General features: G+C 43.7%; 1 protein-coding gene across 1 annotated transcript in view; it reads left to right on the top strand.

Annotated features, from left to right (window-relative positions):
- The window catches only part of WRN (WRN RecQ like helicase), a 377,656-nt gene that overhangs the window by 163,680 nt on the left and 197,574 nt on the right, over positions 1–16,402 (top strand). Inside the window, exon 17 of the mRNA XM_053700137.1 lies at positions 1,941–2,047. Within this exon, the coding sequence (XP_053556112.1) occupies positions 1,941–2,047 (107 nt within the window). The remainder of the gene's footprint in view (positions 1–1,940; positions 2,048–16,402) is intronic.

Genomic DNA, 16,402 nt, shown 5'->3' with positions numbered 1-16,402 from the left:
CCTGAGGTGTTATGGGTATTGTAGTTTTTTTATGCTTGTGAAGGAGGTCAGCCCACTAGTTGTCTTGCAGCAGAGGAAACCCTCAGGGATTATCACCATCCCTAATCCTTGTTTAATATTTGTTTTAATCCTTTGGCCAATCTGATAAAATCACATGGATTGCAAATTCACATTTATGCTTATGATGCCAAAATGTACCTAGCACTACCAAAACTCATGCCATTTCTTTTATTACCAGAGCTGCTGTATTTTGTATACCTTGTAGGGATGAGTCTTGTATATCTTTAAGGATAAATCGCATGCAGAGGGGCAAGGAGGTAATATAACCTCATAATAGAGACTAGACTGGCAAACTGTAAAACATATTGTACCATTCTCTAAAACAAGCTCATAGACATGATGACTTTTATGTTTACAAGTAATGTCTCACATGTCAGGACTTAGAAGAGTATTCTAGGCAAATTGGCTTCCACTGTTCAGATTTTCATATGGGCAAGATGGCACCTCATGCCTTTGCAGCTGTGCTTGAAGTGGGATAAAGGCCACGATTATAGTCCATTAAATTCTATTCCCAGATACTGCAAATCAAAATTTGACCTGCTGGTTAGACAGAGATAATGTTGCTCAATGCTTTTCCTTGTCAGAACCAAACTGTGTTCATCTTCACAAACTGGAACACATATTGTCAAATTTCTCTTTAAATATATGCAACCACTATTCATAATTACACAATATGTCAAATATAACCGGTGTTTATTTTATTTATTATTTTTTACAAGCAAAGATAGTAATGTATGCATGGTTTTCAAAGCATTAAAATATACAGTGCTTTAAAGGGACAGTAAACGCATTGTAATAAGAAGACATGTCTGTTATTTTACTATACTTTAACATACCTACCAAGTCTAAACATTTTTAAAACAACTTAAGATTTTTTGCAGTAGTTTTTTAATAGCCAATCTTCACGATTTGCCATATTTAGAAGAGCCAATCCTGACTTCAGTCTGCAGATAACAAGCTAGCCACAGTCATGATGTTAGTATTAAAGGGACAGTATACTATAAAATAGTTTTTCCCATAATTCCAATTACTTTTTTTTTTTTTTTTTTACCAGCTGCAGAGTATAAAATGTATGAGATTTGCTTTTTAAGGTTTATTTGTCTATATATAAAAAAATCAGATTTTGTGTTTTGAAGCCATAACCTAATATAATGGGTTGAGCTTGTAGGTATAATCAGATCTCATTACTTTATCACATTGTGTACATATACCTGCTTCTTGATCTTATATCTCTCCATAAACCAATCACCAATACTTGGAGAGAAAAATCGAAAATTAACATTTTATTACCTTATCTTTTCTATACCCCACTCGGAGTGTAATTTCTTCTGCTGGCTGTTTTTACACTGCTTGGCCTTAAGGCCAAAAACTTTCAGGATGGGTGGGGATACCACAGGCTAAATCAACTATTTCAAATGCCAATATAAGGGTAGTGGAAATACACATTAATGGGGATAACATTTTTGAGTGTACTGTCCCTTTAAGCGCATTTGTCAATTTTTTCGCTGTTAAGTTACAAAACAATTAGGATGCATTTTCAGCTCTAAGAATTGGACAATTCACAATTTTCATAGCTAAATTATCTGAAATGCGTGTGTGTGGGGGGGATAATTCATGAAAGTATATTACAAATGTGTTTTACTATTCATAACTAAAAATATATATAAATTAGTGAATTATCCTATTAAATAAATCTGATGACCGCTGCTTTATAAATACTAACTGCAGCTTCTCTTGTGAGAACCTGCAGTCGGACTAAATCCAGCCCTAAGCAGCAAGTATTGTGAACTTGGATGCCCAAACCGGTCTTAAAGTTTATGAGCTTAGAATCAGATTTGGTTGTATTTATTGTTTATCATTTTTTTTCCATCTTGCCTTAGGTCTTACTTTGATAGCTATTGATGAAGCACACTGTATTTCTGAGTGGGGACATGACTTCAGAAGCGCCTACCGAAATTTAGGATCTCTAAAGCGGATGCTTCCATTGGTAAGACATTGCCTAGTGCTATAACAAGTATTTCTTCTGTTAAGTGTGATCAGTCCACGGGTCATCATTACTTCTGGGATATTACTCCTCCCCAACAGGAAGTGCAAGAGGATTCACCCAGCAGAGCTGCATATAGCTCCTCCCCTCTACGTCACTCCCAGTCATTCTCTTGCACCCAACGACTAGATAGGATGTGTGAGAGGACTATGGTGATTATACTTAGTTTTATATCTTCAATCAAAAGTTTGTTATTTTAAAATAGCACCGGAGTGTGTTATTACCTCTCTGGCAGAGTTTGAAGAAGAATCTACCAGAGTTTTGCTATGATTTTAGCCGGAGTAGTTAAGATCATATTGCTGTTTCTCGGCCATCTGAGGAGAGGTAAACTTCAGATCAGGGGACAGCGGGCAGATGAATCTGCATAGAGGTATGTAGCAGTTTTTATTTTCTGACAATGGAATTGATGAGAAAATCCTGCCATACCGATATAATGTCATGTATGTATACTTTACACTTCAGTATTCTGGGGAATGGTACTTCACTAGAATTACACTGTAAGAAATACATAAAGCTGTTTAATAACTAGAGATTATGTTTAACGTTTTTGCTGGAATGTAAAATCGTTTTCATTTGCTGAGGTACTGAGTGAATAAATGTTTGGGCACTATTTTTCCACTTGGCAGTTGCTTAATCTGTTTTTCTGACAGTTTCTGTTCTCCCTCACTGCTGTGTGTGAGGGGGAGGGGCCGTTTTTTGGCGCTTTTTCTATGCATCAAATATTTCAGTCAGCAACTCATTGTATTCCCTGCATGATCCGGTTCATCTCTACAGAGCTCAGGGGTCTTCAAAACTTATTTTGAGGGAGGTAATTTCTCTCAGCAGAGCTGTGAGAATTATAGTTTGACTGAGATAAAAAACGTTTATTCTGTAATTTGTTTCCTGCTTTCAGAATTTGTTATCTTTGCTAATGGGATTAAACCTTTGCTAAAGTTGTGTTGTTTACAAGGATTGAGGCTATAACTGTTTCAATTTATTAATTTTCAACTGTCATAGATCTTCTGTGCTTCTTAAAGGCACAGTACATTTTAATATTATTCTAATTGAATTGTATTTCCAAGTTGCAAGTTTATTTGCTAGTGTGTTAAACATGTCTGATTCAGAGGATGATACCTGTGTCATTTGTTGCAATGCCAAAGTGGAGCCCAATAGAAATTTATGTACTAACTGTATTGATGCTACTTTAAATAAAAGTCAATCTGTACAAATTGAACAAATTTCACCAAACAACGAGGGGAGAGTTATGCCGACTAACTCGCCTCACGTGTCAGTACCTACATCTCCCGCTCAGAGGGAGGTGCGTGATATTGTAGCGCCGAGTACATCTGGGCGGCCATTACAAATCACATTACAGGATATGGCTACTGTTATGACTGAGGTTTTGGCTAAATTACCAGAACTAAGAGGTAAGCGTGATCACTCTGGGGTGAGAACAGAGTGCGCTGATAATATTAGGGCCATGTCAGACACTGCGTCACAGGTGGCAGAACATGAGGACGGAGAACTTCATTCTGTGGGTGACTGTTCTGATCCAAACAGACTGGATTCAGATATTTCAAATTTTAAATTTAAACTGGAAAACCTCCGTGTATTACTAGGGGAGGTGTTAGCGGCTCTGAATGATTGTAACACAGTTGCAATACCAGAGAAAATGTGTAGGTTGGATAAATATTTTGCGGTACCGACGAGTACTGAGGTTTTTCCTATACCTAAGAGACTTACTGAAATTGTTACTAAGGAGTGGGATAGACCCGGTGTGCCGTTCTCACCCCCTCCGATATTTAGAAAAATGTTTCCAATAGACGCCACCACAAGGGACTTATGGCAAACGGTCCCTAAGGTGGAGGGAGCAGTTTCTACCTTAGCTAAGCGTACCACTATCCCGGTGGAGGATAGCTGTGCTTTTTCAGATCCAATGGATAAAAAATTAGAGGGTTACCTTAAGAAAATGTTTGTTCAACAAGGTTTTATATTGCAACCCCTTGCATGCATTGCGCCGATCACGGCTGCAGCGGCATTCTGGATTGAGTCTCTGGAAGAGAACATTGGTTCAGCTACTCTGGACGACATTACGGACAGGCTTAGAGTCCTTAAACTAGCTAATTCATTCATTTCGGAGGCCGTAGTACATCTTACTAAACTTACGGCGAAGAATTCAGGATTCGCCATTCAGGCACGCAGGGCGCTGTGGCTAAAATCCTGGTCAGCTGATGTTACTTCTAAGTCTAAATTGCTTAATATACCTTTCAAAGGGCAGACCTTATTCGGGCCCGGGTTGAAAGAGATTATCGCTGACATTACAGGAGGTAAAGGCCATGCCCTGCCTCAGGACAAAGCCAAAGCCAAGACTAGACAGTCTAATTTTCGTTCCTTTCGTAATTTCAAAGCAGGAGCAGCATCAACTTCCTCTGCACCAAAACAGGAAGGAGCTGTTGCTCGCTACAGACAAGGCTGGAAACCTAACCAGTCCTGGAACAAGGGCAAGCAGACTAGGAAGCCTGCTGCTGCCCCTAAAACAGCATGAATTGAGGGCCCCCGATCCGGGATCGGATCTAGTGGGGGGCAGACTTTCTCTCTTCGCCCAGGCTTGGGCAAGAGATGTTCAGGATCCCTGGGCGCTAGAGATAATATCTCAGGGATACCTTCTGGACTTCAAATACTCTCCTCCAAGAGAGAGATTTCATCTGTCAAGATTGTCAACAATCCAGACAAAGAAAGAGGCGTTTCTACGCTGCGTACAAGAGCTCTTGTTAATGGGAGTAATCCATCCAGTTCCACGATCGGAACAGGGACAGGGGTTTTACTCAAATCTGTTTGTGGTTCCCAAAAAAGAGGGAACTTTCAGACCAATCCTGGACTTAAAGATCCTAAACAAATTCCTAAGAGTTCCATCGTTCAAGATGGAGACTATTCGGACAATTTTACCTATGATCCAAGAGGGTCAATACATGACCACTGTAGATTTAAAAGATGCTTACCTTCACATACCGATTCACAAAGATCATTATCGGTACCTAAGGTTTGCCTTCCTAGACAGGCATTACCAGTTTGTGGCTCTTCCATTCGGATTGGCTACAGCTCCAAGAATCTTCACAAAGGTTCTGGGTGCTCTTCTGGCGGTACTAAGACCGCGGGGAATCTCGGTAGCTCCATACCTAGACGACATTCTGATACAAGCTTCAAGCTTTCAAACTGCCAAGTCTCATACAGAGTTAGTGCTGGCATTTCTAAGGTCACATGGATGGAAGGTGAACGAAAAGAAAAGTTCACTCGTTCCACTCACAAGAGTTCCCTTCCTGGGGACTCTTATAGATTCTGTAGAAATGAAGATTTACCTGACAGAGGACAGGCTAACAAGACTTCAAAGTGCTTGCCGCACCCTTCATTCCATTCAACACCCGTCAGTGGCTCAATGCATGGAGGTAATCGGCTTAATGGTAGCGGCAATGGACATAGTACCCTTTGCACGCTTACACCTCAGACCACTGCAACTGTGCATGCTAAGTCAGTGGAATGGGGATTACTCAGACTTATCCCCTTCTCTGAATCTGGATCAAGAGACCAGAAATTCTCTTCTATGGTGGCTTTCTCGGCCACATCTGTCCAGGGGGATGCCATTCAGCAGACCAGACTGGACAATTGTAACAACAGACGCCAGCCTTCTAGGTTGGGGTGCCGTCTGGAATTCTCTGAAGGCTCAGGGACAATGGAGTCAGGAGGAGAGTCTCCTGCCAATAAACATTCTGGAATTGAGAGCAGTTCTCAATGCCCTCCTGGCTTGGCCCCAGTTGACAACTCGGGGGTTCATCAGGTTTCAGTCGGACAACATCACGACTGTAGCTTACATCAACCATCAGGGAGGGACAAGAAGCTCCCTAGCTATGATGGAAGTATCAAAGATAATTTGCTGGGCAGAGTCTCACTCTTGCCACCTGTCAGCAATCCACATCCCGGGAGTGGAGAACTGGGAGGCGGATTTCTTAAGTCGTCAGACTTTTCATCCGGGGGAGTGGGAACTTCATCCGGAGGTCTTTGCCCAAATACTTCGACGTTGGGGCAAACCAGAGATAGATCTCATGGCGTCTCGACAGAACGCCAAGCTTCCTCGTTACGGGTCCAGATCCAGGGATCCAGGAGCAGTCCTGATAGATGCTCTGACAGCACCTTGGGACTTCAGGATGGCTTACGTGTTTCCACCCTTCCCGTTGCTTCCTCGATTGATTGCCAGAATCAAACAAGAGAGAGCATCAGTGATTCTAATAGCACCTGCGTGGCCACGCAGGACTTGGTATGCAGACCTGGTGGACATGTCATCCTGTCCACCTTGGTCTCTACCTCTGAAACAGGACCTTCTGATACAGGGTCCCTTCAAACATCAAAACCTAACTTCTCTGAAGCTGACTGCTTGGAAATTGAACGCTTGATTTTATCAAGACGTGGATTTTCTGAGTCAGTTATTGATACCTTAATACAGGCTAGGAAACCTGTTACCAGAAAGATTTACCATAAGATATGGCGTAAATACCTATATTGGTGTGAATCCAAAGGTTACTCTTGGAGTAAGGTTAGGATTCCTAGGATATTGTCTTTTCTACAAGAAGGTTTAGAAAAGGGTTTATCTGCTAGTTCATTAAAGGGACAGATCTCAGCTCTGTCCATTCTGTTACACAAACGTCTGTCAGAAGTTCCTGACGTCCAGGCTTTTTGTCAGGCTTTGGCCAGAATTAAGCCTGTGTTTAAAACTGTTGCTCCACCATGGAGTTTAAACCTTGTTCTTAATGTTTTACAGGGCGTTCCGTTTGAACCCCTTCATTCCATTGATATAAAGTTGTTATCTTGGAAAGTTCTATTTTTAATGGCTATTTCCTCGGCTCGAAGAGTCTCTGAATTATCAGCCTTACATTGTGATTCTCCTTATTTGATTTTTCATTCGGATAAGGTAGTCCTGCGTACTAAACCTGGGTTCTTACCTAAGGTAGTTACTAACAGGAATATCAATCAAGAGATTGTTGTTCCTTCTTTATGCCCAAATCCTTCTTCAAAGAAGGAACGTCTACTGCACAACCTGGATGTAGTCCGTGCTCTAAAATTTTACTTACAGGCAACTAAGGAATTTCGACAAACGTCTTCTCTGTTTGTCATTTACTCTGGGCAGAGGAGAGGTCAAAAAGCTTCCGCTACCTCTCTTTCTTTTTGGCTTCGTAGCATAATTCGTTTAGCTTATGAGACTGCTGGACAGCAGCCTCCTGAAAGAATTACAGCTCATTCTACTAGAGCTGTGGCTTCCACTTGGGCCTTCAAGAATGAGGCCTCTGTTGAACAGATTTGCAAGGCTGCAACTTGGTCTTCGCTTCATACTTTTTCCAAATTTTACAAATTTGACACTTTTGCTTCATCGGAGGCTATTTTTGGGAGAAAGGTTCTTCAGGCAGTGGTTCCTTCTGTATAAAGAGCCTGCCTATCCCTCCCGTCATCCGTGTACTTTTGCTTTGGCATTGGTATCCCAGAAGTAATGATGACCCGTGGACTGATCACACTTAACAGAAGAAAACATAATTTATGCTTACCTGATAAATTCCTTTCTTCTGTAGTGTGATCAGTCCACGGCCCGCCCTGTTTTTAAGGCAGGTAAATATTTTTTAATTTATACTCCAGTCACCACTTCACCCTTGGCTTTTCCTTTCTCGTTGGTCCTTGGTCGAATGACTGGGAGTGACGTAGAGGGGAGGAGCTATATGCAGCTCTGCTGGGTGAATCCTCTTGCACTTCCTGTTGGGGAGGAGTAATATCCCAGAAGTAATGATGACCCGTGGACTGATCACACTACAGAAGAAAGGAATTTATCAGGTAAGCATAAATTATGTTTTTTCCTTTTATTTTGTTTGTGCTATAATTTAGTCAGTCTTATTGTTAAAGGGATATAAATATGGGCAGTATGCTGAGGTTATACTACTTTGCATGAACATCTGCAAAGCAGCATTCAAAAATTGTGTTTTATCGTCTTTAACCCCTTAGTGACTACCATTTTTCAATTTCCTTACCGTTAAGGACCAGGGCTATTTTCCATCTTAATGGGAGAAGAGTCCACTGCTTCATTCATTACTTGTGGGAATTAAGATCCTGGCCACCAGGAGGAGGCAAAGACACCCCAGTCAAAGGCTTAAATACCTCCCCCACTCCCCTCATCCCCCAGTCATTCTTTTCCTTTCGTCACAGGAGGGTGGCAGAGAAGTGTTGGAAGATTCGGAGTAGTCTCATATCGAGGGTAGTACTCTTCGAAGTGGGACTTTAGTTTTAAGTAGTCCTGTCAGTTTCTCAGTGAGAGCATGGGTGAATGTTAGAGTCCAGAGATGCAGGGAGAGTCTTTCTGCAATCAGCGTTGACGAGTTTTGCTGCCTGCTTTTCTTCTCTCAAGTCAAATGTCAGGAGTGATGCTACTACCCTGTCACACTTGAAGGGCCGTGTTCCTGTTCCATGGCGTTGATTCTTGTAAGATCTTTTCATTTATATATATTTTATAACGCAAGAAGACAGGTTCACAAATGTGGCTCCTTTTATCTTTGTAGAATCTAGGGTAATACCCTCGGGAGGGGGTTATTGAACAGGGGGGATTTTATTTTGCATATTATTGTTTATTGTGTTTCTGCTGCATTTGTGTGAGAGGAGGCTCTGTCAGTGTGGAACAGACAGTTAATTAGCGAGAGATTGAGGCAGGCTTTTTTGGAGCGCCTCGAGTGCAGGGGCCGTGCTGCATGGTACTCCATGTGACCGAGTGGCCTTTAACTTCCTCTTTCTCGACCTGCGTTCGGAGGAGATGAAAGCTGTTTCTTGTAGTCCTGCTCATAGGAAGTGGTGAGTGCCCCGTCCATTGGGATATAAAGGGGCCATTTATTTTTTTATCAAGTCCGTAATAAAGGCGCAAGCTATGGAGGACTCTGATATGTTAGAGTATACTCCCTCTTTATCTAAACCTATTATCTGTGTATATTGTGAGGAGTTTCCAGTCAAACTGCCTAGGCAACGCTGTTCCACATGCTTTGACAATATTGCTATATCCAAAAAGAATAAAGTATTTAGTACGACTGAGCCGTCCATCTCTGAGGGTTCTCCTCCCCTCGAGGTGCATTCCCTACAATCGTCTCCGTTTACACAAACAGTTCCCCAGGGAACTACTAATCCTCCTGCGGGAGGGGCCCTTTGGCCTCCAGACTTCTCCGATCAGTTACAGGTGATGGTTTCTGCGGCCATTAATGGGATGCCTCGCCCTTCTAAGCGGAAGGGTACGGCACTGCTATCCGTCTCAGGGGTCTTCAACTCCAATGGATGTCTCGGATAGATTATCTGCTGAGGAGGACAACTCCAAATTATCGGATGATGTCACTTCTGGGTTGGAATCGGCTACTTCCATACCTCCGTCCGTGGAGGAACCAGATTTTTAAATTTAAGATTGAGCATTTACGCTTTCTGCTTGCTACGCTGATGGTTCCGGAACCAAAACCACTGGAGGAACCTTCGATCCCTAAACTGGATAGGGTTTACGAGGACAGGGTAGTGCCCCAGGCCTTCCCGGTTCCAGTCAAGATGGCCAACATTATTAAGAATGAATGGAAGAAACTTGGTTCGTCCTTGTTCCCCTCTTCTTCTTTTAAAAAGCTTTTCCCCGTTCCGGACACGCAACTTGAACTGTGGGGAACCGTCCCTAAGGTGGATGGTGCTATCTCCACGCTCGCTAAGAGAATGACTATTCCTCTAGATGATAGCTCCTCTTTCAAGGAACCCATGGATAAAAAGATGGAGTCCATGTTGCGGAAGATGTTCCAACTCACGGGGTTCGCTTTCCAACCTGCGGCAGCGGTCTCTGCGGTGGCTGTTGCGGCTACCTACTGGTGTAACACTCTATCAGCAATGGTCGAGGTGGAGACTCCCCTCGATGAGATTCTAGAACGAATCAACTAGCCATTTCCTTTATTTCTGATGCTAACATGCAAGTTATTAGACATGGGAGCCAAGATGTCTGGCTTCACTGCCCTAGCCCGCAGGGCATTGTGGCTAAAATTTTGGTTAGCAGATGTGACCTCTAAGTCCAAGGTCTTACAAGGATAAGACCTTATTCTTATACCTGGTCTGGCAGAAATAATTTCTGATATTACGGGTGGAAAAGGGTCTTTCCTTCTTAATACAGGGAGAGTCCACAGCTGCTTTCCTTACTTGTGGGAAATACTGAACCTGGCCAGCAGGAGGAGACAAAGACACCCCTGCCAAAGGCTTAAATACCTCTCCCCACTTTCCTCATCCCCCAATCATTCTTGGCCTTTCGTCACAGGAGGTTGGCAGAGAAGTATCAGAGGATTTCGGAGTAGTTCCTTAGAAAGGGTATCTGCCCTTTGAAAAGGGACTGGAGTTTTAAGTAGTCTTGTCAGTCTCTCAGTGAGAGCACTGATGAAAGTTAGTCTGGAGATGCAGGGAGAGACTTTCTGCGAAACCATCCAGACTCAGATTAACAGCTCCTAAGCAATCAGCGTTGACGAGTTTCGCTGCCTGCTTTTCTGCACTCAAGTCCATATCAGAAGCGATGCTACAGTCTGTCACACTGGAAGGACGTTGTTTCTGTTCCACGGCATAGATTCTGGTAAGATTGTTTCATTTTTATTTATTTTTTTACACCTCACTGTTAACACTAGAAGGCAGGGTCACAGTGGGACTCCTTTATCTTTATGGAATCAAGGGTTAATATCTCCTGAGGGTGATTGTTGAACAGTTGGGTGTTAATCATATTAGTTTATTTTGCTGCTTATATGTGTGAGATGTTTTAGGCTTGTATGCTGATATGGAACATATAGGTTGCTCCTTTAATGTGAGAGCTGCACAATTTTATATAAGCTTGGCACGCTTTTCCTTTAGCAGGGGCGGTCCTGTATTGCGCACCGTGTGAACGGGTGTGGTCACGGTTTCCATTTCCTATTCCTGACCGAGTTGCAATGGAGAGGAGCATATTTTCTTTCTCTACACTGTCTGGGTCATAGGAGGTGGTGAGTGCCCCACCCATTGGGGGTTTTAGGTGCCAGTTGTTTTTCTTGATTTTATAAAAGTTACTTAGTTATGGAGGATTCTGATGTTTTAGAGGATGAGACCTCTACGACAGAATTCGATACCTGTGTATATTGTGAGGAGGCCCGGGTAATCCAGCCCTCTCAATTATCTTCCATATGCTGCATCAAGGTGTTTTCTTCATCCAATGTAAAGATGTTAGATGCCACTGAGCCTTCTGCCTCTGAAGACTCTTCGTCCCGTGAGGTGTGTCCCCTACAGTCATCTGATCCTACACATGCAGATTTCCCTTGTACCCCTAATCCTCCTCCTGGAGGGGGCCTTTTTCCACCAGATGTTACTGCGCAATTCCGTATGGCGATGTCTACGGCCTTAGCCGTGTTGCTTCAAACGGCTACGCACAAACGAAGGGTTAACACATGTGCTCCTGCCCAGGGAGCATCTTTTAAATTGACAGTTGTATCCGATCAGTCATCAGAGGATGCAGTTCTCTCTGAGGCTTCAGAGTACGGACCTTCTGGGTCGGAGTCTGCTGCTTCTAGTCCTCCGGCAGAGGTTTTTGACGTTAGATTTTAGGTCGCACACCTGTGCTTCCTTCTAAGAGAGGTTTTGTCGATATTAGAGATGCCTAGTACTGATCTACCAGTCGAATCTAAGAGCCCTGAACCAGAGGGCGAATTTGATTAAGGCGGGTAGGGATAGAGATCCTTTCCCCTTACGCTGTTATTTTGTTTATTTGTTTTTTTATTAAGATTCCGAGTTCCGGGCTCTGTAGGGGGGGGGGTGGGGTTGTTGCCCGTCCTTATTTAGCTAACACTTTTTGTGCGCTTGCCTATCGTTTTTACTATTCCATTGGGGATAGTTTAATCTTAGAGCTCTGGATAATGAAAGGAAACTCCTTTTTTACAAGGATATTTCCCCACGTGGGATATTTGTATTTTGTCATCTCGAAGACTTCCTATTGAAGCTTCTCTGTCTAGACTTCGAGGGGAGGTTCCCTCAATATTTCCAGAAATAATTAAGACATTGGAGCTTATAGTTCATTTTTCTGTGACTTTTCACTGTTTCTAGCCCCAGAACTAGGGCTTCCAGGTTTCTGTCCAGACCTGATCGCTCTGGCTGATATGACTTCGGTATCTAATTTTTCCTTCTACGCGGGGGGAAAGATTTTGGTTCCGCTATTCTGCAGCTTTCCATTTGGAAGAGAAAGAATCCTTGTTTTATTCTTCCTTGCGGTTAAAGCCCAGCGTCTGAGACCTCTGCTGAGCCCGAACAATTCAAGTGTTTTTCATTTTGAAAGATGACTCAGGGTAAATTCCTGGATGCTATTTTTATTTTCATAGACTTGAGGACTCTTATAATGGACTTGTGAAGTTCTAAGCAGCTTCACCAGGCCGTGCTCTCCAGACCTCCTTCAGGCATCTCTAGCTCGGTGTTGGTGGTATGGGTTTGTTATATGGTCCATTTTGGACTTCACTTCTTTTGTCAGGACTCATCTCAACCGAGGATCGGTGTAGGATGAGGCAGAGGTGAGAAGTTGTTTTCAAATCTGTCTTACCAGATTCCTGGACTACTGGTTGTGGGTATCGCTCTCTAGTATTTTTGTCCAGATCCCCTTGTCCTGAGAGTCATTCTTTGTATGCCTGGATGGTGATGTCATACCAGGAAGGCATGATGGGTTCTGTGGACTTGGGAGGTTTCCTCCCGATTGCTGTTCGGATCTTCAGGCAAGTCCTTTGTTTCTAAAGTTTAGTATACTGGATTAGTCCCAGTTTTAGATTAGAGTCTGTTTTTTCTCTCAGTGGCCTAGTGCATCTTCTGAGAGGAACAAGAGTCTCCCTAACGATAAGGGTAGTATCTCGATTTTTGGTGGTGGGCAGAGGCCCACTACTTCTCACTATCTGCGATCATCTCTCCGGGGGCGGTCATCCGGGCCGGAGGTCCTTTCAGACATTTCCTTTCTCTGGGGATAAGGTTTTCTCCTGAGGATTTTTTTCAGAGACGCCGGATGCAGGTCTCAGGTCATCCCGTTTTCAATACCAATTTCTGTGGTTCCTCAGGCGGAACTAATGAATGCATTAGTGGTGCCTTGGAGGTTCATACCATTTTTATTTTTGCTGCCATTTCACTCCTTCTCGAGTGGTTGCTCTAACCTAGCAGGAGCAGGCATCGCGACTTCAAAGTTTGTGGTTTAGTGGGAATGTCGTCTCCTCTTCTATGAGGGTTACCTTGTTGTTCGATCAGGGCCCCTTTGCTTCCTCAGTCCTTAAAAAAATTTGAGGCGGACTACGTGGAGATAGTGCTCGGCCTTAGCCAGGAGAGGGTTTTTGAGAGGTTATGGTCCTCTCCCTTCATCTGTGAAGAGCGTGGTTCGGCCTAATACACTGTCAAGTCTACCGGGCTTATTTTCCTTCTTCTAGGATGTTCTGGTGAAGGGCTTCTTAGCAGGTTCCTTGTTCTGACTGTTTGGTCCTGTCTGTTTCTCTGTCTGGAGGCTCGCTGAGTTTCCGGATGTGCAGTTTTCTGTTCTTTTTTGTTAGAGTTCTGTCTATGATCAGGCCGGGACGATCAGATGCTCCTCCGTGGAGCTTAGATCTTGTTCTCCTGGCTGCATCGGGCTAAGTTGAACCTAAGCATTGTCTTTAGGTTGCAGTGTCATCTTTTCGACCTTTTAAAATAAGGCCTCTATGGATCAGATTTATAGGGCGGCTTCCTGGGTCTCCTTACATTCTTTTTCCTAAATTTTAACACAATTTCTTTGCTTCTGTGGAACTAACCTTCGGGAGATAGGGTTTTTGCAGGCTGTGGTGCTCTCAGATTGGGCCTGCCTCTCCTTTTTTCCCTCCCGTTAGCATTCAGTGTCCTCTAGAGCTTGGGTCTAATTTTCCCACAAATAAGGAATGCAGCTTTGGACTTTCCCTGTATTAAGAAGGAAAACATAAATTATGCTTACCTGATAATTTCCTTTCCTTCTGTACAGGAAGAGTCCACAGCTCCCGCCCGTTTTCTCCGATGGGTGGCCCTAACTTTTTCTTCTGGCACCTTTTTCACCCTGATATTTCTCCTACGGTTCCTTGTTCCCTCGGCAGAATGACTGGGGGAAGTGCGGAGGTATTTAAGCCTTTGGCTGGGGTGTCTTTGCCTCCTCCTGGTGGCCAGGTTCAGTATTTCCCACAAGTAAGGAATGCAGCTGTGGACTCTCCCTGTACAGAAGGAAAGGAAATGATCAGGTAAGCATAATTTGTTTTTCTACCGCAAGACAAGAAAAACTGACTCAAAGGACGTCAAAGTAATTTCCATTCCTTTTGTAACTTCAAAGGTCAAAAGTCTTCCTCTGCCTCTTCCAAGCAGTAGCAGTCCAAGTCTTCTTAGGAGCCCAATCAGTCTTGGAATAAGGGGAAGCAATCAAAGAAGCCCTCAGCTGAGTCTAAGTCAGCATAAAGGGTTGGTCCCCTGGTCCGGGATCATATCAAGTGGGGGGCAGACTATCCCAGTTTTCTCAAGTGTGAAGACGAGATATCCCAGATCCTTGGGCTGTGGACATAGTATCTCAGGGTTACAAAATAGAATTCAAAACATTCCCTCCCAGGGACAGATTCCACTTCTCAAGATTATCTGCAGACCAGGTAAAAAGAGGCATTCTCAAACTGCGTTCAGGAATTCAGGAATTCTATTCAAATCTGTTTGTGGTTCCCAAAAAAAGAGTGAACTTTTCGACCCATTTTAGACCTAAAGTGTCTCAACACGTTTCTCAGGGTACCGTCCTTTAAAATGGAAACCATTTGTTCCATTCTTCCTTTGGTCCAAGAGGGTCAGTTCATGTCGACCATAGACCTGAAGGACGCGTATCTTCATGTTCCTGTCCACAGGGATCATCGCAAATTCCTGAGATATGCCTTTCTAGACAAACACTTTCAGTTTGTAACTCTTCCATTTGGCCTTGCCACAGCTCCCAGAATTTTCTCAAAGGTTCTGGGGGTTCTCTTGGCAGTGATCAGGTCTCAAGGAATTGCAGCAGCGCCATACCTGGACAACATATTGTTTCAGGCGTCATCTTTTTAACAATCAAACTCTCATACAGAGATCTTGTTGTCTTTTCTACGTTCCCACGGTTGGAAAGTGAATCTGGAAAATAGTTCCCTTGTTCCAGCTACAAGGGTGGTTTTCTTATGGACCATAATAGATTCCGTATCTATGAAAATTTTTCTGACGGAGGTAAAAAAAAAAAATCAAAATGTTCTCCTCTTGCCTCTCTCTTCAGTCTACTGTTCTGCCATCAGTGGCTCAATGTATGGAGGTAATTGGTCTGATTGTCGCTTCCATGGACATCATTCCCTTTGCTCGATTCCATTTGAGAGCTCTGCAATCATGCATGCTCAGACAAGTGAACGGAGACCATTCAAATCTGTCTCAGAGGATAGATCTAGACAAGAGACTCTCTCCCATGGTGGCTTTCTCAGGACCATCTGTCTCAGGGCTCATGCTTCCGGAGACCTTCCTGGGTGTTAGTGACCACGGACGCCAGCCTGCTAGGCTGGGGAGCAATTTTGGACTCGTTAAACGTACAATGCTTTTACAATGCTCTGATGGCTTGGCCTCAATTGTTCTTAGCCCGGTTTATCAGGTTTCAGTCGGACAACATCACCTCAGTGGCTTACATCCACCACCAGGGCGTAACTTGGTGTTCCTTAGCCATGTAGGAGGTGGCACAGATTATTCAGTGGGCGGAAGCTCACAATCGTTGTCGATCTGCCATCCACATTCCTGGAGTGAACAACTGGGAAGCAGATTTCCTGAGCAGACAGACAATTTATCCCGCGGAGTGGGCTCTCCATCCGGAGCTGTTCTCCAGGTTAACCCTCAAATGGGGGGTGCTGGAGTTGGATCTGATGGCGTCTCGGCAGAACGCCAAGGTACGGTACAAGGTCAAGAGATCCTCAGACCGCTCTGATAGATACTCTGGCGGTTCCTTGGGATTTCGGTCTAGCATACCTGTTTCCTCCGTTTGTGCTCCTTCCATGAGTTATTGCTCGTATCAAACAGGAGAGAGCATCAGTAGTTCTAATAGCTCCTTCATGGCCTCGCAGGATCTGGTATGCAGACCTAGTGAATATGTCATCTCGGCCACCTTGGAGGTTGCCTCTGAGGAAGGACCTTCTAGCTCAGGGTCTATTCCTTCATACAAATCTTGTTTCTCTGAAGCTGGCTGCTTTGAGATTGAACGCTTAGTTGGTTCTAAGCATGGATTTT

This window comes from Bombina bombina, chromosome 2 (genome assembly GCF_027579735.1).
Source record: "Bombina bombina isolate aBomBom1 chromosome 2, aBomBom1.pri, whole genome shotgun sequence".
Classification (NCBI taxonomy): domain Eukaryota; kingdom Metazoa; phylum Chordata; class Amphibia; order Anura; family Bombinatoridae; genus Bombina; species Bombina bombina.
This window is presented reverse-complemented; position numbering and strand designations above follow the sequence as displayed.